At 37.2% G+C, this 27,252-nt stretch overlaps 1 protein-coding gene across 1 annotated transcript in view; it reads right to left on the bottom strand.

Moving 5' to 3' along the window:
- Positions 1-906: 906 nt before the first annotated feature.
- LOC115209476 (protein FAM167B) overlaps positions 907-27,252 on the bottom strand; it is an 87,218-nt gene continuing 60,872 nt past the window's right edge. Inside the window, exons 2-3 of the mRNA XM_029777900.2 lie at positions 14,111-14,607; positions 907-1,542 (exon numbers count right to left, since the gene is read on the bottom strand). Of these exons, the coding sequence (XP_029633760.2) occupies positions 1,282-1,542; positions 14,111-14,581 (732 nt within the window). The 5' untranslated portion in view covers positions 14,582-14,607 and the 3' untranslated portion in view covers positions 907-1,281. The remainder of the gene's footprint in view (positions 1,543-14,110; positions 14,608-27,252) is intronic.

The following is a 27,252-nucleotide window of genomic DNA, read 5'->3' as shown; positions in this document are numbered from 1 at the left end:
ATCCATATGATGTAATTAATAGATATATCTAATTGATGTTTGTATGCTGATGTTTGTCAACTAATTATCTTTTCAATTTTCTTCTTTGATTTATAAATTCTGGGTAAACTTGTGTTTACATCCACTCGTATCTATTATTTAATTGTGCTATTGCCTTACAACTGTAGGCATTTGGATATAAATGCATAGGTATATATCCAGTGGTATATTGGCTATTTATTATCCCTTAGATGGTTGTTTAACCTCTAACTCATATAGACGTATATATGCGTGCAAGTGTGTGTGTTTGCATGTGTCTGTGCGTACGTGTGTGTGTGTGTGTGTGTGTGTGTGTGTGTGTGTGTGTGTATGTGTGTGTGTGTGTGTCTATACACATACATTGCTTAATATCTAACGAATAACAAGAGAGTGGTCAATAATGTTGTGGACGATATATATATATTTTCATTAAATTTGAAGCCAGGTTTATTTGAAACTCGAGTTTCATGCCAATGCGAGTTTCGCTTGAAGATCGCAGTGGCGTGAAATTCGTATCCTGAGACAAACTCTTATTTTCAGTTTGTTAAATATATATATATATATATATATATATATAATTTGGTGACTGTTATCAGAAGATCGAGCAAGCATGTTGTTGCTTGCTCGTCTGGTTTTAAAACCTTTTTTTCTCATGACCTATTATATATATATCTTTCTCATTTACCCGGTTAACCACTTCACTCATTTCTTTCTTCACAAAACGACAACCCTCCAGAATTTTCCAGAATTTTAAGAGATTGTGATATCCAAACAGACAATAATTGAAGTTTATCCATGTCATAAAAAGAGAATAGCTCTTAACAGGTATTGAAATTCCTTCAAACATTGCAGTGAAATAAGTAATAAATTTCTCTAAATATGCCGAACTAAAAGTAGAAATATCAAAAAATTTATTTATTTCATCAGATAAAAATGAGTCGTGACAGATAACCGTATGTTTTGCTTACTACGAGCTTAAGCACATGCACGGAGAGGCACATATATATGCAGAAACACGCAAAGTCAATTTTCCTTGCATAGGTTTTGTGATCTTAGTCCCTCACGCTTATAAAGAAATAAAAATATGAAGAACCAGAATTAACAAAGAAGAGGAAGAGAAACAGAAAAAGAAAGATGAGAGTATGTATATGAATAACGGTTGAGTTGAAAATGCTTATGTCTCATACTATTGAAAAGATATTATTGATTATGATATAAAAAAGTTTCACTAGTACAGCACATACGAGAAATTCTTCCACATCATCAACATGTTGAAAAGCGCCTTCTACTTATGTTCATCCTAGTGACTCCAATATGGCGTAAGGGATTGTCGAGGAGTCCAGGATCTGGAGGCAGCTGGTCGCAGATCTCAGCCAGTTCTTCTAGCTCCTCCATTTCCAATTCAACGTCAGCTAACATATCTTGGTGCACCTCACAACTTTTATCTAGTTTAATCTGTTGAATGTCTTGTCGGATACAAAGCAATTGACGGGCTAAATGTTGGTCTTGAGAGCGCATGTCAGCCTAGAAAAGAATATAGGATAATAATAAATGTTTCCTGTTTGACGATAGAGGCTTAAAAGAATACATTACTTTAATAAAACGATATAAACATTGTAGAGCAAAAGGTCACTTCTGATTGGACAGAAATACGTTATCCAATTTCGATTCATAGTTCAGGACATTTCAATTTAGTTACTCTGTTTTCTTACTTGTTTCAGTCATTAGTCTGCGGCCATGCTGCAGCAATGCTTCATCTGGTTAGTGGGGCAAATGCACTTATTTTTAAGTTTGATGCTTATTCCGGCAGTTTCTTTTATCGAAACATTAACTTACGGGACATAAACAAACCAACATAAGTCAAGTGGTGCAAGGACACACACACACACACACACACACACACACACACACAGAGTTTCCGTCTATCACATTCATTCACAAAATATTAATCAGATAGAGGCTTTATTAGAAGACATTTGCCCAAAGTGCTGCGCAGTGAGATTAAATCCCAAATCACGTAGTTGCAAAGTCAACTTCTTAACTATAACTCATACTTGATAAAGGTTTTAAGAAAAGCTTGAATATCGTACATCACTTATCTACGTCATTTCTTAAATGTAATTTATCAAAAGAAACAACTAATACCATTTTAGATCCAAAATTAAAAGGAAGTCTTTAATGTTGATTTCAAATTTTGGCACAAGGCCAGAAATTTCGAGGGAAGAGGATGAGTCAATTGCATCGACTCCAGTGTTCAACTGGTACTTATTTTATCAATTCCGTAAGGATAAAAAGCAAGCTTCGGCGGTATTTGAACTCAGAACGTAAAAACGGACAAAATACCACTAAGCATTTTGCTCGGCATGTAATGATTCCGCCAACACGACACCTTACGAAAGTCTTCAATATTATCATTACTAAAGACGTTGAGCTGGCAGAATCGTTAGAACGCCAGACAAAGAGCTTAGCGACATTTCGTCCGTCTTTACCGTTCTGAGTTCAAATTCCGCCGAAGTTGATTTTGTCTTTCATCCTTTAGGGGTTGATAAATTAAGTACCAGTAAAACACTAGTAATTGACTAGTCCCTTTCCATCAAATTTCAGGCCTTATAGAAAGGATTATTATTATTATTATTATCTTCTTTCAATTTTGTTTCTATTTCTTGTCGAGTATCTTCCCGACACTCAGAGCAAAGAAACTCACTGTATACGTTGGTAGCCATCAAAATAACACACCAGATTGTTGATTTACAAAGTCATGTGATAAAAAATAGAAGGGAAGAAAGACAGAAGAAAGAAGGTAAAAAAGAAAAAATGAAAAAGGGAAGCAAAGAAAATAAAGGGGAAAACGAAAGAAAATTCACAGCAACAATGTTATTCTCAGTACATGTGACGTACCAGTTAAGACAATCTTTTGTACTTCCTGTATAGATGGTAAGCCAGGGATCATCCTTAAATAATTTTCAGTTCCCTTTTTTATCATTCCAAGTACTGCTACAATCACTGGTATTGTAACCGTCTTGAGATGTCACATTTTCCCATTTCAATCAGCAAATCTTTATATTTTCTGAGCTTATCAAATTATTTTACCGAGACATTATGATCCCTATTTTCTGAGATTATCAAATTCTTTTGCCGATTTTTCTTCTTCTTCTTCTTCTTCTTCTTCTTCTGTATATAACTCGTAAGGCGGCATTTCATCCGTTTTTACGTTTAGAGTTCAAATTTCGCCTTTTTCCTTTCGGGGTGGATAAAATAAGTACCAGTTGAGCGCTGGAGTCGATGTAACCGAGTCATCCCCTCCCCCAAAATTGATGCCCTTGTGGCAAAATTATTATTATTATTATTATTCAGTAGTTTTATTTTTATAGCGTGCTTTCACTTCACTACCGAGTGCAGCTCTGTGTGCCTTGGGTATGTGCTGTGATTTGTTGTGATGCTCAGATGGTTATTGTATGGAAAGTGTTCTGCGTAGGATGTGTGCAGTGCTTAGTAGTGCAATTTTCTGTATGTTATATGTGTTTGTAAGTCCTGGTGTTTTTGTTATGTATTTGTCTGAATATTTTTTTATCATGCCTAATGTACCTATTATGATAGGAACTGTTTCTGTTTTTAGATTCCACATTCTAGTTACCTCTATTTCCAGGTCTTTGTATTTTGAAAGTTTCTCCATTTCTTTTAGAGACACGTTGTCATCTGCCGGTATTGATACATCAATTAGAAAGCATTTTTTTTCTTCATGATCTCTGACAACTATATCTGGTCTGTTGGCCTTAATTTCTCTATCTGTGTGTATCGGCATATCCCAGAGTATGGTTGCTTTCTCGTTTTCTTCTTCTTATTATTATACTGCATATAATTAAGACAGCAAACTGGCAGAATCGACACTGCACCGGGAAAAATGCAGGACGGCATTTCTTCTGACCTTACATCCCGAGTTCAAATTCTGCTGAGGTTGACTTTACTTTTCATCCTTTCGGGGATCAATAAAAGAAATACCAGTTGAGCCTGGGGGTCGATGTTATAGTGCTACTCCCCATCCCAAATTGCTGGCTTTGAGCCAAAATTTGACAGGTTTATAATGTATATAATTATTGTGTGCTTCTCTTCACTAAAACTGCCGAGTGTTATTTAAGGAAGGTAATGTTGTTATCTCTTACAGGTCCAGAACCTATCTAGAGTCTCTGAGAGCAATTGAGGATTGAGTGTTTTGGGTGTAGACAGAGAGTCATGGCTACAGTATTTTCCGGCATACAAGTCGATGTTGTAGGATCTTTTCGGTTTGAACGGCAGTTTTTTCTAGCGGTGTCATTTGAAATTGTCACCCATAATTATGACCCTAGTATCAATCTATTTCATTTCAATCTGTTTTAGGGTTAGGGTGGGGGGAAGAGTATCTCTTTTTCTTCACAAATGTAAATAAACCCAATCTGTTTCTTAAACGAGGGGCATATTCATACGGCACATAATGTTTTCACCTCAATAGACGTCATTGATTAGTTGAAATTTCAGAAGAAAAAAACAACAAATATCTTACAAACTATAGAATTTTCTCAATAAAGCCAAGAGAAAAAGATGTTTTATAAACACATTCTACCAGTCTACGAAGTTTAAAAATGTTTAGTTACGTGGAAATTATTTTAAAAAACTGCCTTTCAAGCCGAAAAGATCCATGTTGTACGTAGTGTAAACATGAAGTGCAAACATTCACACATCACCACTATCTTTCCACTCCTGCTGCATTTCACATGGAAGTTTTGATCCTCCATGGCTGTATTATTGTAGTTGTAAATTTTCGTCTGCAAAATTCGACTTGTCTGCCGTAGAATAAGGTATTTTGTAAAAATCTAAAGCACGTAAACACACGCGCACACACACACATACGCACACCATTTACTAATGATTCAGTGCTCCTAATAAAGTGACCATAGGTTAGTACAGATTGATTAGTTTCCAAAGATTCCAGGTATTTGATGTAAGGATGATTTTAGCAAGCTCACTTTCGAAAGATACGTTGATACAGTCCAGGAAAGTGAAGTTTTGAATGGCGCTCTTAAAACTTATAATCCACATTAAAATAGAACTCTAACTCTCTTTCTGTATGTATATATATATATATATATATATATATATATATATACACACGAGGGCATGTTTAGAATTTAATAGCACCAGCGCATACAAAGCGTATTCACACACATACACATGTTTGTATGTGTGTGAGTGCGACTTTATTTATGTACGCAGAAAAATTAATATACAATTTTCTGTATACATACAAATTGAAGCGTATCGGTTCAATTTGCTTTCTCGTAGGAAAAAAATATGAAAAGTTTAAATCAATCAATCTGAAACGAAACAAAATTGTTTAAACAAATCCTGAATTCAGATATTTACCTGTCAAACACTCATATTTAGACGAAATTGAAAGAATATTTCATTTCAAAATTAATTTCATCATTTAATTCTGAGTGCAGAAAATACGTTGTATTCAATGAAATTGCGAAGCAGGGTTTCGAATTATGTTTGTGGCTATTTCGTTTTCTTCACCACAATATTCTAAGAAATCCTAAAGGTATTTTAAAATGTCATTTCCACATACTATGAAGTCAACCGGGATAATCACAAATCAACGAGTGAGCTCTAATGGGTCATTCGATATGGTAGAAATTTCAGCTAAACCTGAAACGACACCCTACTGCCGGGAGAAAAATTATAGAATAAAAAGTAATGAATAATGGTTTCAAATTTTAGCACTAGACCAGCAAATTTAGAACATAAAGAAGTCAATTACATCGACCCAAGTATTCAGCTGGTACATATTTTTTGATCCCCGAAAGGATGAAATGTTAAGTCGACGTCGGAGAATTTTAATTCAAAACGAAAAAACTCGGAAGAAACGCTGCAAAGAAATTTGTTCAGTCTTTCTAGAGTTCCATATAGATCTGTGCTACATGTGGCTAAATATTTTATTTCTTTATTGCCAATAGGGGGCTTGTTCACTTTATTTGCAATCCATTTGCAGTTTTAAATAATTCCGACTGGTCTTTAGCAACTTTTTATTAAATTATAACGAGATACAATTTTTGAGCCGTGACTCATTTCATCTTTTTTATTGTATTGTTAGTTTAAGTTCACGTGTGCTATTGGTAACATGAAGTCCATTAGAACAACCGGTTGCATGGTCAGGTTGTCAGTGATGAAACTAGCTTCCCAGCCAGGTTTGCCTGTTGAGGAGGATTCAAGTAAAATTAACATCAATCGAATTAATCAAATTTTTGGATATTAATTAATAAGCCAGCGGCAGATACTGTACAGTTTATTGTTCTTGATGTTTAGTCACAAGAAGCTGCCACTGAGTAAAGTGGATTTATGATCAAACACATTTCAGCCATGGCCATCCTGCCCTTTTCTTCCGTACAGAAGATCCTGAAAACAACATTATCCGATTTATTCGTCTCTAAAACGCTAATAGATTATTTGAGGGAAATTTTGGCTACTCTTTATAGTAGATTGAGCGACTAGATACTCATACTAGATACTCATTGACTCTTACGTAGCACAGTTTAAATCCTCGGTTCAAGTCAGTTTGCTCAATTTATTCACTTAACACCACCAGGAAAGATATGAAAATTTTAAAATAGGTTCGCTAAAAGACAAGACTGTTTGGACAAAGCAAATCAATGACGAATAATTAAATAAATGGGTTTTGAATACTTGCTTTCAGGCTACTCTGAAATAAATGGAAATAAGATAATAAAATAGAAACATTATTTGTCGGTAAATCCAGTAAATCATGCTAAATTTACACCTACTCCTACACTACATTTCATATTTATCTAGTCAGTCTACCGACAGTAATTCAACACCTGCGGTGAAGTCTATGTTTCGCTGCGGAGGTCTAATAATACCAAAATATATCGCGAGTTGTCTCCTGTGTTTTCTGGGAATTATTAAAATATCAGTCATAAATTAATGTTGATTTTCTTCACGGCATAATTACTTGTAATTAGTTGTTTTAATGCTCACTGTATTAAATACGGGTAGCTACTTAGACTGTGGCAAAAACATAATTCATACCAAGCATTTATTGAAATAAAAGGAATGAATTGGGTGACCTTTTCTGATACAAAAATACATTATCACTGACATAAGCTGCATAGAATTCAGTAATAAGATAAAAAGGAGTATTGTGACGTTAATTACTTTCTTAAAGCGCTTTGTGGAGAAAACGAAATGTCTGTAATGGAGAATGATGCACACTTGGTTGTCCATTATAAATTTTTCTTTGCAGTCGCGTAATTTCGGGTTCGACTCCAATATACAGCAACCTGGGCAAGTGTCTTCTACCATAGCTTCTGAGCGACCAAAGCCTTGGGAATGAAACTTGATAGATGGAAGCAATGTAGAAATTAATCGGAGGGAGCCGTTCCTGTTCGCGAGTTGTAAGTTGTTGACTTAATTCATCGTCTGGCTTAATTCCACCAGCTGATCTTTGGGTTCTTTAGCGAAGTACGCTCAGTTGCGGAAATTGCAGCTAGGTCTCTCGGCAGAGAATAACTTCTTCCCGTTTTCTTGCCATTCACAAAGATTCTGTAAAAACTCAGAAATATCCTTCTCCCTGCGATTATCTTTTATCATTCTTTTGCTTTTTTCAGTTATTGAACTGCGGCCATACTGAACCACACCCTTGAAAGATCTAGTTGAACAAATGACCACAAGACTTAACATTAAGTTTAGTACTTATTCTATCTAGTTCTTCTGCCGAACCGCTTAGTAACGGGGACGCGAAGTGGTCGTCAAAAGGTGGCAGGAGACAGACACTATACTAAGACAGACACACACACAGTGAATTTCCCCACAATTTCCCACTACCAAATTCACTCACAAAGTCGACCCTAAGTTATAGCAGAAGACACATGCCCAAGGTGCTGTACAGTGACTGAACTGAAAACCACTTGGTCGCTCACAAAAGCAAAAACAACCAAGACTAATTGTATAGAAAACTCAGTTTCTTAGAATCGTCCTTCTTTATCGCAGTCACCTTCTTGTAGACAAAATTAACTGCTTGTTTCTTTTGGAATACTAATAAATATATTTCAGGAACAAAAGAAAGGATGGTAAGTTGTCATTGAAACTTCGCATTGATGTTTTTGATTAGCAGCAAGCCATCTTTGACCTAGCAGACTGGTAATAAAAGACGACCTATCTATGACATCTTGTCTTTTAGTCAGACATAATACGCGTAGGACCACACTTTCCGATAGACTATATTTTTTAAAGAGGACGCGGAGTAATTTTAGGGCTATTTGGCTAATGTTTCTCGCAAATTGAGCAATCATGTAAAGGTTCGAATCTTTCATTTTCTTCCAGCCATAAATTTTAATCTGAAAAATTAATAAAAATATACTTTTGATTTTTACATGATGATGATGATTATTAATATTGCATTTATTATTTTGGGAAATTTAAAATAAAGAAATTAAAAGCATTTAAAGTCAATAAATCTTAAAACACTATCCTCACAGCAGAAGTCGAAATCGTTTGTTGCGATGGTAACTCTATTTCATGAATTTTCGTTTTACGGCTGTTTATTCTGAAGAGTCCGTGTTCGTGAGAAGAAGCACGTGGCTGGAAGGGAGAACCCTTCCACTAAGAAGTTTAATTTTATTTATCTACTGCTAGGTCAAAGATTTGAAAACTACTAGGTTTTGTACGGTTGATCTAGGGGTTGGTGTGACTGCAGTAACAGATTATAAAAATTATCTAAGGGAGAACTGAGTTGCCGATTTGCTTCGCAATCTAATGAAGATTGGTGGTCCCGGCAGAATTGCTGAATAGACGAAGAAAGTACAATCGGGATCGAATAATGCTACTCGAACAGTGGATTTTCGGCGGTGTGTTCGTGAAGTTTTTCTTTTCGCCATCGTAACACACTCAAAGATTGCACCCGCCAATCAATTCTGCTGGGAACAGCTATCTACTGTCACCTGAGATACCAAGGTACCAATTTCACCATAGAACGGTGGACCACAGCGCTGAGTTTGTAACCTCGCAAGATGGACCCATACTCAAAGAGTTGAAAGCACTTGGGTCTATCTTAAGCGAGGGAATTAACAGCGATCTGGCACTCATCGTTCTGCGGTGGACTTGTATCTCTGTGAGTTTATGTGGCGACTCAAGTCTGAAAAATATGCGTAGCTCAACTGTGTTAAATTCATAACATTCTGCTACATTGTTTAATTTCATAATTGTTTATGCTTTTTTCTTTCACCTCGGCTGTTATTTCTACCGTCAGGTCGAAAGTAGGACATGTGACTATGGCAATAATATTATTATTCTAATAGTATATAAATCTTAAAAAGACTCCCTTTTTGTTTGTTTTGTTTCATTGGACAAAAGTATATAACTTTAAACGCTTCTATCTTGTTCATTATATAAATATAAATCTTAAATAAATCTCCCTTTTTGTTTATTTTGTATTCTTACATTAAAATCTTTATTTATAAAAATGCTATTCAATTATCATGAATCCCTTTTTGTCTTCATTTTCAACGATATTTTGCTTGTTGCTGTGGCAAGTATGGCAGCAAACAGTTTCGACTTCCCTTGTGAGGACACTGGACTCATTTCATTGGCTAAAAATATATAATTTTAAACGTTTCTATCCGGTTCATTATTAATTTTTCGGAAAGATGATCGCAATATTCATCATCAACTTGAAAACTATATTTGTGTGGAAAATTTAAAAAAGTTTCATTGAGAATTGAACTCCTTAAGTGGTTGGAAGAAGACGAAGACCCAAAGGTTCTCATCTCGATCGTATTCAAGCCTTTTGTAAAGATATTAGCTGCGTAACTGAAGTCAAACAGATTCAACTGGTAACTGAAACCAGCTCGGTCGCATATAAAATTAGACGGTAGTTCAAGTCATGTGCTCTGGTGCTTGAAGAAAAGCTTTGGAAATTTGGTGAAGAATGTAAATTGGTGAAATAATAAGGTGATAACAACGAACAAGGAAATAACATATGTCAAAATGGAATGAAAACATTAAAAATATCTCAAAATTATTCTAGGTTTCTTATACATGAAGATTTACCGGAGATATGAAAATTAAGAGAAAGAGGTATTTTTCGTGATTAATACAGTGTTCTAAATTTTATCATTTGAGTTCTAATTACCATTTTGCGTTGTCATCGTTTTCCAATTTAAAGATTCTTACACTTTTCATTTTGAATTTAACTTCCAGCATATTTGCATCTCATCAAAATATTACTTTGAATTTAGGTTACTTTAAAGAAATGGTGAATTAATTGCTGCCGAAAGAATGAGAAAATAAACAAAAAGATATAACAATAACTCGTTGGGTGGGCGGTATATATAATTTTGATTTAAAAAGTTATTCTTTATTATTATCATTGCTGATTATCTAAATTATAAAAACAAATTAGCAGCAATTTTTATAGCGAGAAAAGAACTATCTTGTGAGATTATGGTAGAAATGTATTTGTGTAAAATTTAAATGAATGTAATAGGTACTTAATATTGGTTTCAAATTTTGGCACAAGACCAACAGGGTGTAAGTCGATTATAACGACCCCAGTGCTCAACAGGTACCTATTTTATCAATACTGAAAAAAATGAATGCAAAGTCGACCTCGGGGGAATTTGAACTCAGAACGTAAAGACGAACGATTGGTACTTAATATTTGCAGCACAGCAGTAAATGATATATGCGAGAGGGTGCTGAAAAGTTCCTGGGTTTGGGTAAGAGAAAATACAGGAGGATCAGTTAATGATTTTATTCAACATATTTCCCACTAAGATAAACGCACTTATTACAGCAGCCCTTCAGTTTTTCTAAGTCCTGTAAAAGACCTCAGAAGGTTGGGTCTCCAAACGGGCCTTTCGCGACACCCTTAAAGCCAAGAACTTTTCAGCACCCCTCGTATAATATTATACAGCATATTTTTATGGTTATGTCGATTTACAGGTGTTTCCACGTGGCAGAATATGGTCAGTTGCATATGAACCGGGCATATTTTTTTTCGCATAGCTTCTTTCAACCACCTAGTCTAAACTCACAATATATATATATATATATATATATATATATATATTAAATTGTATGTATACATGCATGTCTGTCTATCTATCTATTATTTTCCTAATTATAAGCAATTTTGCGAGCGAAAAGTTATATGAGATAATGTCATTGTGGGAAAGTCGTTATATCTTTCTTTGCGTATGTGTGTGTCTGTGTAGTAAGAGGGAAATGAGTTATTAGCCATCTTACCCATTGCTTTTTGAGCTTCAGTAAGGATTTCTGACAGAACTAAGGAAAAATGTAATTTGTTAAAGAGTACTCCCTATAGCTAGGAGTCACACGGCTATTGTAGTTTTTAGTAGTCCACAAGTTCATCATAACTCAGCAAAGCTTTGGTCGAGTATTTTAGAATTTCTTTTTATATTTGAGACTCCTTTGATCAATACGTCCTTTCTTATTTAAGACGGTATGATTTGAGGGAGATTTGAATTGCTAGCAGGTTGAGAAATGACAAACAGGCAATAGTGGGGCCCTTCTTTCTTTAAATGGTACTTGCAGGAGTTGATCCCACTACTGAAAGGTAGCAGTTTTTATAATGCCTGAAGGCGCATGGCTCAGTGGTTAGAGCGTCGGGCTCACTATCATGAGATAGTGAGTTCGATTCTTGGACCGGACTGTGTGTTTTGTTCTTGAACAAGTCAATTTATTTCACGTTGCTCCAGTTTACTCAGCTGTAGAAATGAGTTGCGACGTCATTGGCGCCAAGCTGCATCGGCCTTTGCCTTTCTCTTGGATAACACTGGTGGCATGAAGAGGAGAGGCTGGTATGCATGGGCGACTGCTGGTCTTCCATAAACAACCTTGCTTTGACTTGTGCCTCGGAGGGTAACTTTCTTGGTGCAATCCCATGGTCATTCATGACCGAAAGGGGTCTTTACCCTATAGTGCCACTACTGTGTATAATAGTAAAATGCTCCTTATCTTGCAGCAGATGTTGATAGCTTGGTAGACTCTGCCATGTTGCTGACGTTTAACCCTAAGTCAATCCCGATAGATTCGACCTATAAACGAAAGCATTGCACCTGTGACCATCCCATCTTCCATGGAACAGTTCATAGACAATTATATTATTCAATGTGATAACATTTTCTAAGCAGTAATAGGGCATAATATGAGAAGGTTTTGGCTGTTCTTATGACTAAAATGAGTCACAAAGTAGAGGCTTTCTCATAAGGGTCAACCCTGATAGAAAATAGGTATGAGACGAAGGCATGGTCATGGCTGGAAAATCTTCAGGAAAATCATAACTCGGACAGCATTATTCGATGTGGAGGAAGTAGTTTGATGCTTCATGATTGCTATTTCTAGCAATCTAGCTGGTCAAACGAATACGAGGAGGTTCGAAAGACGTGATTATGGAAGAGTTAAATGAGATGTTGTAAAGTCCATATAATTTTATTTAATAATAGTAGCAATTTGGAGCAAGCAAAATGTATAAAGTTGTAAATAGGAGATGAATCGTTTTCCATAGAAAGGGTATCGACGAACCAACACAGGAAGCTTCTATGGTGTCTGTTTGTTTTGCTAGAATAGTAGCCAAAATATTCCTCGAACCATACCATCGCAGCTGTTTTAGAAAGGAAGCACGCGTTGGATAATGTGCTTCTAAGTTTACTGTGCATAGATGAAAAAAATGTCGGTCACGGCTGGAATGTATTTTATCATAAGTCTGTTTAATTAGGGTTGACTTGGGATAAAACACCAATAATATTCTTTTCTATTCTAGGCACAAGGGCTGAAATTTTTGGGGAGGGGTGCTATCGATTAGATCGGCCCCTGTACGCAACTGGTACTTAATTTATCGGCCCCGAAAGGATGAAAGGCAAAGTCGACCTCAGCGGAATTTGAACTCAGAACGTAAAGACAGACGAAATACCTATTTCTTTACTGCCCACAAGGGGCTACACACAGAGGAGACAAACAAGGACAGACAAACGGATCAAGTCGATTATATCGACCCCAGTGCGTAACTGATACTTAATTTATCGACCTCGAAAGGATGAAAAGCAAAGTCGACCTCGGCGGAATTTGAACTCACAACGTAACGGCAGACGAAATTACGGCTACGCATTTCGCCCGGCGTGCAAACGTTTCTGTCAGCTCGCCGCCTTAAAACAACAATATTAAATGTTTCTTAAATATTCTTTACTGCTCTAGGCACAAGGCCCGTAATTTTGGGGGAGGGTGCCAATCGATAAGATCGACCTCAGTATGCACTTCGCCTAGCGTGCTTAACGTTTCTACCAGCTCGCCACCTTAAAACAACAGTAATATTAAATTTTTTTAAAACATTAGCGCTGTTGCATTGCTAGGAACTGAATCTTTGGAGTTGCATATAGCTTATTTCTGGCAATAATGAGTGCTAAACTCTTTAATTATATCCAGGCTTTGTCTGGTACATCAAAATTAACTTTTGCTCGAATATCCTTTCTACTATAGACACAAAGTTTGAAATTCTGTCCGCTCACTGCCTTAACTTCTGTTCAAATATCAAGACGACTTTACAAAAGAAGTATTAATTGTCATAACTAAATACAGATTTGAAGGCAGCGAGCTGGCAGAAACGTTAGCACGCCGGATGAAATGCTCAGCGGTAGTTCGTCTGCCGTTACGTTCTGAGTTCAAATTCCGCCGAGATCGACTTTGCCTTTCATCCTTTCGGGGTCGATAAATTAAGTATCAGTTACGCCCTGAGGTCGATATAATCGACTTAATCCGTTTGTCTGTCCTTGTTTGTCCTCTCTGTGTTTAGCCCCTTGTGGGTAGTAAAGAAATAGGTATTCCGTCTGTTTTTATGTTCTGAGTTCAAATACTGCCGAGGTCGACTTTGCTTTTCATCTTTTCGGGGTCTATAAAATAAGTACCAGTTGCGTACAGTGGTCGATCTAATCGACTGGCTCCCTCCCACAAAAATTTCGATCCTTGTGCCTTGAATAGAAACAAATACGGATTTGAAATATAAGATTAATTATTGTTTTATACTTACCAGTTCTTGTGCGATCCACCGCAAGGTGTTGCTAATCCAAGCTTTCCTCTCCTTTGTAAGACAGTCAGCAGTATTAATCGCCTGTTTTAGAATTGTCGACCTTTCCTGAGCCTTAGCTTGCCAAGCTACATAACTCGGTCTTTTAGTTGAAAGCTTAAGTCTGGCAGCCGCTGCCTTTAGCTGCGCCATATCGGATGACACGTCGTCTGTATTGATCGTCTGCTTCATCTTAACTTTCTGTGGGCTGCATTCCAGTATGACATCCAGAGATTTAAAAGAGGTATCTTTAGATGTCACAAAGCAGGATTGAGGTCGCTGAATGTAACGAGTCGGTAAGGTAGCATACTTTCCTGTATTACTGTTCACAAGGTCAGATGACAGAGAGATTTTATTTATTTCTTTCTTTTGGAAAGGATTCGAGGGAACAACGTCCTTTTTGGGACTTAAACTCCCAAGTGCAGTGTTATTCATTATTGATAGGTTTAATTTTTCAGCGTCTGTAGAATATAGAGAAACCAAAATAAAGAATGAGTAACTGGAAGACACACGACAGGAAATGTAAAATAAATCGGGTATTTAAATGTAAATATTAATAATTTTTAACTTGAGTTCATGGCCACACGTTTTAAGAGGCCTGGCGTTCGTATGGACCGCTTCTGGGATGGGCTTGCTCCGATATACATACATGCATACACACACACACACATATATATATATTGATAGAAATGATAAGACAACAAAAGACCTCAATATTTTGTAAATAGAAGAATTTATCTGTAAATATATGTGACAATTATCATGGCTACCGAATAATTGTCACTTTATATTTACATATATATATATACATAGTGTTTTTAATACACCCTATCTATGAAGAGATTTTCTCTCACACAAGAACCGCCGGTGTATGAGCGTGTGTGTACTTTTTATTTAATCAATTTCGCTCAAACATTTGTTGCTTTTTGATGATGGTTTGAAAAGACGAAGAAAATCATCTCAAATCAATAGAAATAGCATAAAAGAGGAATCACCACGCGTTGACATTCAGACAGCTCTCGAATTTCCATCACTAATAATGAGAAAGACGTTATCATCCACCAACTCTTACTTTAAATATATGGGAATGTGGGCTATTTTGGAAATGTTTTATTTTTTCAAAGGAAGAAAAAATAGCAAATATTTGTATCACACTGTTGTTAGGATTAAATGCGTTTGGTGACAGAACTTTAAACCATTATTTGTTCAAAATTCCACCATTCCGGTACTTTAAGAATGATGAAAGACATCTTCAAATGTTTTTTATTATATGGACATTAAACGGAAAATCCAGAGATATATGGAATTTGTTTACCTAATCACTCAGTAAATAAATATTTGTTTCAACTAAATGAATTTAAACTTTGTACATGATAATGACAAATTGGTGGTTGATGCTTCGACATCTTAGCACTAAACGTTTTCACTATATTTATCATAATTGTATGTCTTTTAGTTTAGAAGAGTTAGGCTCACAGGAATTTTGCACATGATAACGTTTATTTTGCCAAGTTGATTCATTGTGGCTTTCAACTTTGACTGTGCAAGCCCTAATGCTTCAGCAGCATCACATTTTTATCACCCCCTTCTACTGTACATATAACATTTAGTTTGGTATCTTATGAGTTGCTTTACACCCTGTGCATACCACAGAATAAAAAGAGCATTGAATGCTTTAAAATTATACATTAAGAAATTACAAAATTGCTACACGACAATACGATTTAACTCAATGTTCTAGAAAGTAAAAGTATACCTGATACCGATTGGTTCCTTTCTTTTGTGCGCATTAATAAAGCAATGAAATTATATGTAAGCAATTATATATATGCTTACTTATAGCCAGTATATACATACATACATATATATATATACTCCCCATTATGGAAAAAATACACGGAAAACTTTGAAGAATGTTTGAATTTGATGCTAGGTTTTGAGTTTTGCATGTTAGGGTGAACATACTAGAACCCGTGTTTTGCATACTAGCGTGACCACATAGACAGGGCGGTACCCTTTGGGCGAGTAATTTTCGCTTGATTTTTAATGAGAATAACTTAGAAACATAAAATATGGAAAATCTCGTGAAAATTTTCCATGAGCAGACTTTTTCGGGCAATAGTTTTTTTTTGCGGGAAGAAGTTTTATGACGTAGTGGCTATCGGATATAGTCAATCAATATTAAATTAATATGGAAGATATGATAAGCACAATCGATAATACATAAATATGGAAAATATTGTGAAAATTTTCCATGCACGGAATTTATCGAGTACATAGATATTTCCTGGGAAAAAAATCACATGATACTGGTTTTACGATAAAGTCAGTCGATATTATATGCTTGGAAGGTAGTGATAGAATAAAGAGGACATAATAGTAGAAATAGATTTGATTTTCATAAGGATATTAGCTGTCGGCTAGAGGTTAAATGTTTCGTGTAAAAATTGCCATTTTCGTCCCACATTTATATGAATGTTCGTATATATGTGAAAACAGACGTACGCCTATTCACACTTCTTGGTGAAAATGTATACAAGCATAGATATGCGCACAACATATGTGCATCTATGCATTTGATTATCTAAATATACAAACATACGCAGCCTTATATACACACGCATATCAGTTTCCACAGGATTGCTTTCACCCTCACATACATTTATAAAATATTCACACTCAAACCCACATTGGGACTAAGAACCGTGTGGAATACACTCGAATACTAACTAGAATGTGTTTGCACGGACTGGTTCATTTGTATGCACATACGTATGTACGTATGTGCATATAAACTTATGTACATACATGCACATATATCCCTGCAACGTATATTCACATATACGTGCACAACACTTGGATACATGCCTGCGTCACATTCCTAAACATTGCTGCACGTTTGTGTCTTTCTATACAGCCTTGTGCACATGTCTATATTTACGCACTTGTACGAATGCATATATACACATGCATATATACACGTTAGCATGTTGCGACGTGCTGGGATGGATGTTCTTTTTTAAGAATCGTTGCGTGGTCACATATTTTATGCGAGTATCGAACTTCTTGGCCCCCGGAAATACTGACATAGCAAATAAGAGGAAAGAACACAGCCAGCAAAATGTTTAAAGACTTATCTCATAGGCCCTTTTCAAGCCTAATCAGGCTCATGGGCCCGGTTTCCCGGTTTCTGTGGCGTATGTGTTCCCCCCAGTTGGACAGGACGCCAGTTCATCGCAGCGTTACTCAAGAAACAGGAAGAAAGAGTGAGAGAAAGTTGGGGCGAAAGAGTACAACAGGGGTCATCATCACCTCCAACCGGACCTCGTGGAGCTTTAGGTGTTTTCGCTCAATAAACACACACAACGCCCGGTCTGGGAATCGAAACCGCGATCCTCTGACCGCGAGCCCGCTGCCCGCGAGCCCGCTGCCCTAACCACTGAGCCATTGCGCCTCCTTAAAGGCTTATAATAAATATTATCTTAACATTAGATTGGAATGAGTCTCATAAACAATCTAAGCTAGAAGCCACATTTTCTTTATTGTTTGATTCTAGGTGAATTATGATCGATTAGTCCAATGGTCAAAAGCATTCCAACTACGACAATCTCGTTTCTTTTTTCGAACTATATTTCTGAAGCGTTCTTCATGCTTGGGAAACGGTTTCGCGAGATTTTAGGAAAATAACTGCTTTTATAGAAACCTGAAGCCACATTGACTTGATGAAGGTAATAGTGTTGGTGATGGTAGTATTAGTGGTGCTGTTGTCTAAATTGGTGAGTTTTACTGATGTCATTGTTTGGCACCCGAGTTTAGTCTTCTAAAGCAGATCTGTAATCAAAAACGTTCCAGTTATGGCTATCACATCTTTTATTGCCAAATATAGTGTATCCAAAACCGCTTTATCCATTATTTCTTTCCTTTTTAAAGGGAGCAGTGTCTCATTTTAGGGGAATCTGATTTTGTTACTCTTTATAGGAGGTTGAGTGTTCACTGGTTCGACATAGTGTTGTTTGTTAAATAGAATTCACTATATTGCTGCTGGTGGAGGCGTGTGGCTTAGTGGTTAGGGTGTCAGCATCATGATCATAAGATTGTGGTTTCGATTCTTGGACTGGGCGACGCATTGTGTAATTGAGCAAAACACTTCATTTCACGTTGCTTCAGTCCACTCAGCTGGCAAAAATGAGTAACGCTGCGATGGACTGGCGTCCCGTCCAGCTGGGGAACACATACGCCATTGAAACCGGGCCCATGAGCCTGGCTAAGCTTTAAAAGGGCGCATTTAATTTTTTATTTATATTGCTGATGCTAATTTTATTAACACCGACGGAAATCTATCATGGATCAGTGCTTAAAATCATCCAGCTTATTAGACCTGCTTGTATAGGACACTGAGGAGCACAAACTACCGTAGATAGAAAAAATAAACAACAAAAACAGAGATTATCATCCTTTAAGGAAGTCTAACCACATTAACCGGTAACATTTAGACAATGGCGTTGGTCCAGTATGGCCGCAACCCGCAGGCTGAAACAGGTAAAAGTGGAAAATATAAGGTTTTTAATCATCTGGATAGGTATTTAACATGCAGTTTATATTTAACTCCATATTCTCTAATTTCATAATGTAATTTCATTAAAAAACGCGCACGCGCGCACTACCCCCGCCCCCGCACACACAAACACTCTCTCACACACACACATCCACACACATGCACATCACTCACACATACATATACAATAAAACAACAAAAAAAAACTTGAAGTGCTTATTTATTTCGTTATTTATTCAGCTTCATTTCATGACTTTTTAATTCCGTCATTAGAATTACAAACTCGATAATTGAATAAGATCATTATAGATGAAGAAAACGATAAATCAGTATTCAAATTAATGCAGGTTGTGCACCCATTATACAAATAATGTTATCAAGTTACTTGACTGACTTTTTAATATTTTCCTAAACAAAGAATTCTCTTAGTTTGTTAAAACGTTCAACACATAAAACATTATTTGAATTTGAATATCGGCAGATTTAGTTTTGTTAACTCTTTTTTTTTGTCATACAATACTTCTTGATTTTAAAATGTCTTATTTCTATCTCCCCTTTGTCGTTCTCTCTTTTCTTCTCTCTTATATTAATGTACATATATTTATATGTTATAGATATACATTTACACACACACACACAGAAGTTGGGTAATACATGTAGAGGAATCTCTTCAGTCATGAAAAGCCATGGGATTGCACCTAAAAAGTTCCGAAGGCCTGAGCAAGGTTGCTTATGAAAGACCAGCAGTCTTCCCTCTCCACGCCACTGATGTTGTCCAAAGGAAAAACAAAGGTCGATACTGCTTGGCACCGGAGACGTCGCGACTCATTTCTGCAGCTGAGTGAACTGGAATAACGTAAAATATAAATGTCTTGCTCAAGAACACAACACACAGCCCGCTTCGAGAATCGAACTCACTACCTCATGATAGTGAACCCGCTGTTCTAATCACTGAGCCATGCGTTATATATATATGCATATAAAGAAATAAGGTGGCAGAATCGCTAGCACGCCGGGAAAAATATTTATCAGCATTTCTTCTGGTTGCTTACGTTCTAATTTCGAACGCCGCTTTCATTTTGAAACTTTCGGGGTCCACAAAATAATTACCAGGTAAGATGACTGAGGTCGATATATCCAATTAATCTTTATTCCTCAAGATTGCTGGTCTCGTGGGCAAATTAGAAAGAATTATATACGCATGCGTATTTAAAGTAATACCAATTCTTATGTATGTTACTCTAGGTTGTATATTTTACTCTGAGTTTCTTAAGCAAGTCATTAGACATTCATTTGATCAGTATAAAGGAAAGGGATCTGAATACACACACACATAACAACATGGACAAGAATGGATAATATCGCATCGTGAATTGGTGATTACACCGTACATTGCCGACGATCGTTTCTATTGTGCCAGTATATTTAAAAGACTCCGCCGGTTACGACGACGAGGGTCCCAGCTGATACGATCAACGGAACAGCTTGCTCGTGAAATTAACGTGCAAATGGCTGAGCATTCCACAGACACGTGTACCCTTAACGTAGTTCTCGGGGAAAATCAGCGTGACACAGAGAGTGACAAGGCTGACCCTTTGAAATACAAGTACAACTCATTTTTGCCAGCTGAGTGGACTGGAGCAACGTGAAATAAAGTGTCTTGCTCAGGGACACAACGCGTCGCTGGGAATCGAACTCACAACCTTACGATCATGAGCCGAATGCCCTAACCACTAAGCCACGCGCCCTCACGCCAGTATATTTAAATATAGAATAAAAGCCATACAAAATGCCAATGAGACGAATGCATTCAAAAATTTATGTCAAATGAAATGAATCTTCTGGAATTCAAATTCAAATGTTTTATGTGTTAAACGTTGAAACAAAACGTTATAACGCCGTGAAGGATTTAGTTTCCCAAGGGCCCTCAGTCCACACAGTACATATTTTTTCAAGTCTGGTATTTATTCTATCGGTTTCTTTTGCAGAACGTGGGCATGAGCAACAGAACTCCGGTTTTGTACCCTTAGTAGGGACGAATACAAATACACGAACACATACGCTTTTACACATCTCCATATCTATCTATCTATCTATCTATCTATTTGTATGCTGATTATTTTAAATATGCAAATTAATCATGGTACGTCTTAAAATAACGAAGAAATAAAATTGTATTAATTTGTTTTTCTCATTTGATAAATATTAATATTTGACATTTAAACAAATTGGAAGTACAGTATCTAAAATAAAAGGAAGCGTAAAAAAAAACGTAGGAATAAAATGTTAGGGAAACTATAATCAAAAACGAGATAAAGAGTAGTGGGTATACGGTTGCTTGACTTGTCAGAAACAGCAGTTATATCCCCCTTCAGATCACACTTTAGCTTGTTAAAATGTGATCCTTGATACATTATACAATAGACAAAACTTGATTCATTGAACATAATGCAATAGATGGTCCCTGCTCGAAAAGTTTTGATGCTGGATCTGTTCAGTCGGAACTTCAAGAAACATATCAACAAAAGCAACAATAACAGTTATTCAGAAGTATATAACAAAATAAGCCATTAGCGTTTTTTTTTTCTAAGGGATTTTAACTCAGTGCATGTTGTGGTGAAATCCTGACGACCCTGTGGGATAGCTAAACCGTATAGAGGCGCATGCGCACTGTCAGTGATAATCAGTGTAGTGTATGTATTCTACAATAGACTAGTAGACATGTGCGGAAACAAGACTGACCCGCCGGGAGTGTTGGTGGAGTTCGATGAACTGCCACCAGAGATGTGGAGCCTCACATGAGGTATTAAAATGGAACAAAAAAGAGTAAGTAAAATTATTTTGTTGAAAGAAAGAAAAAAAAAGTAAAAAGTAAAAATGTTTCAATGAAAAAAAGAGGAAAAAAAGATAATTAAGAAAAAAACAATAGAAAATAGAACGATCGTAAATAGTGTGTATAAACGTTCAAATGGTACTGCATGGGAATGGGCCCATGCAGCCATTTCATTTCTTCATTTTTATATAACATTTCATTCTCATTCGTTTTATGTTTTATGTCCCAATTGTGGTGTTGTGTCTGCCCTTGTAGTGTCCTCTGTGTTGTGGCCGTGGTGCCAAATAAAGAAATACAGTGTAATGTATGTATTCGAAGCGGCGCGTAGATTTGCAGGTGGTTTGAGTTGTTGATAACGGAGTATTTTTGTCGTAAGCCAGAGCGTTAAATATTTGTTGTTTGATTATTACTTTTCGAATTGCTGATATTGTTATTGTAAATTATTGTTTTTTTCCTTAGAACTAAAAGAAACATGGCTGATGACAATCATAATGTTCAACATGAGAGATGAGGCCAAGACACTGAATGCCACAAGGACACAAAGAATCAACTACTGGGATACGGGATCGAGCTCACTATCCAGGAGGGATTCACGGTGGTGGAAAGATAACGGAGAAATCATTGTAGTGTATGTATTAAGCACTCAGCGGAAGCCATAAGGACAGAAGAATGGGTGCTTTTGCAGTCCTACTGTAGCAAACGTGTTGCCACAGTAAGAGCGTGCAAAGTGCCGCTACAGATTAAAGAAACATGGCTGATGACAGCCATCATGTACAATATGGAGGAGGAGGCCAATGTTCTCAAGGCCACAAGAATCAAACTGGTAAACTATTGGGTATATGGCATAGAAATGGCCATTCAAGCGAGTATAGATGAACTCAATAGAATCTCGGAAGAAATAGTTTTTCCTGAGGACGTAACTACGAGTGGTGGTGGAGTGTAGACCGCCCATATGCTATGGATGTGGGGAAAAAGGCCACATGAAGGCAAGGTACCACCAGAGAGAACAACAGATGGAATAGATAGAGAACAAGAGAGTGCAGACCAAGTGGTACAAGTCGAGGTAAAGGAAGAAAGAACGGATGAAGGATTTACGGTAGTAAAAAGTGAAAGAGAAGTGATAGGCAGAAAAAGAAGAAGGAAACGGTAGAGAAAGAAGTTATGAAAGTCAAACGGAAGGAAAATAAAATGGTGGTTGACAAGGAGGTCGAAAAAGAACTTGAAAAGGAGCTCGAAGAGGAGTTGCAGAAGGAAGAGACATGGATTGTACCAGTAGAAGAGGAGGATTCAGAAGAACAATTGTACGAAGGTGAAATGGAGGAATCATTCAGAGTGGAAAGAGAAAAGTTACCAGCAGTGGAACAGGAAAAGGGAAAGCAAGTAAGAAAACCGCCAAATCTACTGCTTTATTCTGATTAAATTTTAGAATTGTTGCCTGGAAGCATCAAGAAATATGCAAATAAACCAATTAACGGTATGTCTTGCGAAAAATGCAGTTATAAGTAATAACTTGTATTACCTTGTTGTGTCTCGTCGAAACTGTCATGTCCTTTGAATTCACTGTATAAGCCACTTTATAACGTAGACTTATAAGGTTATAACAATATAAATATAAATCAGAAACAAGTAACAAACAATATCTCTTAACGACTTCTACGGCTGTCTTCACGAAGCGCCTGCAAACATTTCACTTTTAGAGTTTGACTTTCGTTGGAAGTCAATATTTTTCTTTTAGTTATTATCTTTATTATCATCACTTCACCCCACCCCCATTTTTTCAATTCCCTAGGAAGAAATTGGAATAATTTTTCCGTTTTGGGTTTATTTACAAAAGTTCTGGTTGCTTTCTTTTCCTAATCGTTGTACTCGTTGGTTCGATTATTCCTTGCGGTATCGGAACGTCAAAAATGTCATAAAGAAGTTCCATTGGCTCTTCATGTCTTATTCTTTCTTCCGTAAACCTTTTTTTCAGTTGGTTTAGGTGTCTCTTGTGTTCCCACGTATGACCTTTTATCATGTACGTTATTTTTCATAAAAGTTTACTTATACTTTCTTCCCAACTTTCCTCTTCGTTTCTGTATATTTTTAAAGAAACATTGTCACCGATTTTGAAGTATTTCATCTTATTTTCAGTGTTTCCATTTTTTCTTTTCTTTCCGGTAGTAATTTGTTAAACACTGACCTCACTTTTCTGATGAACATTAGTTCAGCCGGCGACATACTTGATGTGGTGTTGTGGTTAGGCCTTATTCGGTAGACACTGAAGAATTGCGTCAAAGCAGTAGTTCATTTCTAGAATTTTTTTCAGTAGCCTCTTAAACGTGTCTACGAAACGTTCCACTAGTCGATTCGATCTCTTAGCAGTAATATGTTCCATTGCATGCATTTTGCAAAAGTTTTAAAATCCTTTGACATGAACTGTGCTCCGTTATCAGATACTGTGTGGGACACCATATCGTGCAAAAAGTTCGTCCAGAAATTCCATCGTTATTTTGGCGGTTGGCTTCTTACATTTTCATATTTCTGACCATTTTGTGTAAATATCCACGACTATTAGATAATATCCTCCATTTAACGGTCCAGCGAAGTCTATGTGTAATCTTGACCAAGGTACGTCAGTGTTAGGCCAAGGTTGAATTTTATAGGTGGTGCCTTTGCTGCCAGGGCGCAACGCCTGAAGTCTTTCACCAACTTTTCAAAATCCTGATCCATATTTGGCCAGTAAATATAGCTTCTCATCAATGCTTTCATTCTCGCGGTTCCTGGGTGTCCCATGTGAAATTCTTTTAAAATACGGTTTTGCAAAGAAACAGGTATCACAACCCTTGAGCGTACATAAGTACGTTGTCACATATCGAATACCATTTCGAAACTGTGTTACGCTCGATTAATTGAGTTTTTGCATTTGTTTCAAACTTCATTGCTTTTTCATTTTTATTATGAACGCATTCTTCTCTACTTTAATTTTTATTTCTTCTAAAGTGACAGCTAATTCGCGTACTACGTTGCAGAGTATGTTTTTGTATTTCGATTTCGGCTTTTAATGCCGCTATTACCGTGTCCTGTAACGGTTCATTTACATTTAGAAATCAATCTTGACAGCCCATCCACGTGTCCTAATTTATTTTGATGGTAGAAATTCCATCTCAAAATCATAATTTAGCATAATATACCTACAGTGAGTTCAAAGAAAGACATAACAGTGGTGATAAGACATTCGAAGCTCACGGCGGACGTTATTGGCATGGAAGACCTATTAGCTTCCGTGGTCCAGTTGCAACGGAAACTACAACAACATCAATAAGAGCAGCAGCAGCAGCAACAACGGCAACTACAGCAACAGGAGGCGCAACGGCCCAGTGTTTAGGGTAGCGGAATCGCGCTCGAAGGATCGCGGTTTCGATTCCCAGATCGGTCGTTGTGTGTGTTTATTGAATGAAAACATCTAACGCTCCACGAGGCTCCGGCAGGGGGTGGTGGCGACCCCTATTGTACTCTTTCGCTCCAACTTTCTCTCACTCTTTCTTCTGCTTCTTATCCCAGACTTCCTACGCCACCGCTGAGCCTGTATGCACATTCATCCATCTGTCGATGCTCTCGGTGTCGGGGGTTGACCTGCTTTCTCTTCTGTGGGTCTTACGAATAGCAAAGAACCACGTTTCGGACTTCTCCCACTCTGGGACGAAGACCGCTTCGCTCAACAAACAAACAAACAAAGCAGCAACAACAAGAACAACAGAAACAGCAGGAACATGTACAACAACAAAATCAACAGTTGCAATTACTGTTGCAGTCGAAAACACTTCAAGCTCGTTTTCGGCAGACGCGGTTGCTAATTCAATTGAAGAAGGGATTACGTTTTCTGCATACTTCAGAAGGTATGAAGGGATTTTCAAGGAAGAGTGTAAAAGCCTACACCTCTAACCCGAAATCTGATGACTGGTCGAAGTACTGCTAGTTCTATGCGAAATTTCCCTGATAGTGTATATGCCACACCTTTAATCAATACGAGACAGCTAAGCAGGTGACTGAAACTATCCTTTTAGGAATGTCTCTCCACATTCCACACACAACCAAAGCTCCCAGCCCCAAGTGATTGAATTATAGTTGCATTCCAAGTAAATGGCCTAAAATTACCCACTTCTACCTCCCCACCCTGCAACCCCTGCCAAAGCATCGTCTGGAACGCTGAATATGTCTTGCAGCATTGCACAGTCTGTAAGATCTCCCACCTACCGAGCTTCAGATAATTCCTTTGGTCCTTTGATAACTGAATCTTTAGCCACTTTGTAGAAACTCTCTTCCCTACACTCCTCAAGTATGATAGTCCTCTAATCAGTAGACTCGTGGAAAGAAATCTCCAACTCGGCACTGTATACACTAGGTAAATAATCTGAAGTTCTCACCCTCTCTACCGTTTATTACCAGGTACGCATGCAAGCTAAGTAACGGTAGTTCTGGTCACTTCAAATCAACAAGACCACTGCTCTTAATATTCTTTCCAAAGAACGTACTCAGGAAATATTTTCTATTCTTGCTAAATTCTTCAATCTGTCTACTGTCTCTTAAAGGGTCTATCATTACCTTTGGAAATATGCAACAGTATGTGCCATTCTCATAAAGGACACGCCTGTGACCCATTCCTCTTTGGCTCACACTTTTAATGCTTCAGAGTTGATGGATCTAAACAAACCATTTCATCATCAGCTTAAAAGCCTCTTTTTCATTAACTATCAGCAGGTTCTCCAGTAATTCAAATCTTCTAAGGACCTGCGTTTATATGTCACTCACGAGTGGAATTCCACCGCTAAGAAATTTCCTGTAAAGAGTGCTGCTGCATTTGACTTATTGGCATGAAGTCTCTCAACAACGCATTCAACTTTTGTACAACGTGCTATCGCTCGTCTCTTCTTTTCTCCTCACACATAATGTGTTTCTTCCACTACTAGGCTTACATTGATCTCTGTGTTAGACCTTTCACACCAGGACGTTACTCGTCTGAAATTCTTCCCTAGCCCATGATTTTCCGACAACTTGGCGGAACATTAACTGAAATCGATCTCAACCGTTTTAAAAGTTCATGAACACAAACTTTCTTCAGATCGAAGCCAATTGCTAAAAACTGCAATAACGACGGCGACAACGACAACAACAATAAAAAAACACTGGTCTTTTGTGTTTCCATTACTTCAGGGACATTTACTATATCACTGGTGTAATCAGAGAAGTATTACCATGGAATTTAAAGTCTTTGGATTTTAAACGACCCGAAACTATGATGAGTCTAGTTTCCATGGTTAATGAGAAGACTTCGATCTTTGGTTCCTTCGTCTTTTTCAGTCAATTGTTTCCATATCTGTCTGTCTGTCTGTCTGTCTGTCTGTCTGTCTGTCTGTCTGTCCGTCTCTCCCTCTCTCTCTCTCTCTCTCTCTCTCTCTCTCTCGAGCTACTTGTATCGAAATCGGCTTGCAGACTCGGTTTATCATTTGATTTACAGTGTCCAGTACTGCTGTCTTCATTGCCGAGTCGACAAGAAGTCCCCTACATGATAGCTGGATCTGCGAGAAATAACCACCAAATCTTCCTTAAACTATACACCCTATCGTATATACAGAAGGATAAGGTCACGACTGATACTGTTAAGGTGCAGAACTGACCTTGACCTACATATCAAATAGTTTAACTAGTTTTCACATTTTGTATAAGTTCAGTTTTGGA

This window comes from Octopus sinensis, linkage group LG3, assembly GCF_006345805.1.
Source record: "Octopus sinensis linkage group LG3, ASM634580v1, whole genome shotgun sequence".
Classification (NCBI taxonomy): Eukaryota; Metazoa; Mollusca; class Cephalopoda; order Octopoda; family Octopodidae; genus Octopus; species Octopus sinensis.
The sequence above is the reverse complement of the archived record's forward strand: the minus strand, read 5'-3'. Positions and strand labels throughout refer to the sequence as shown.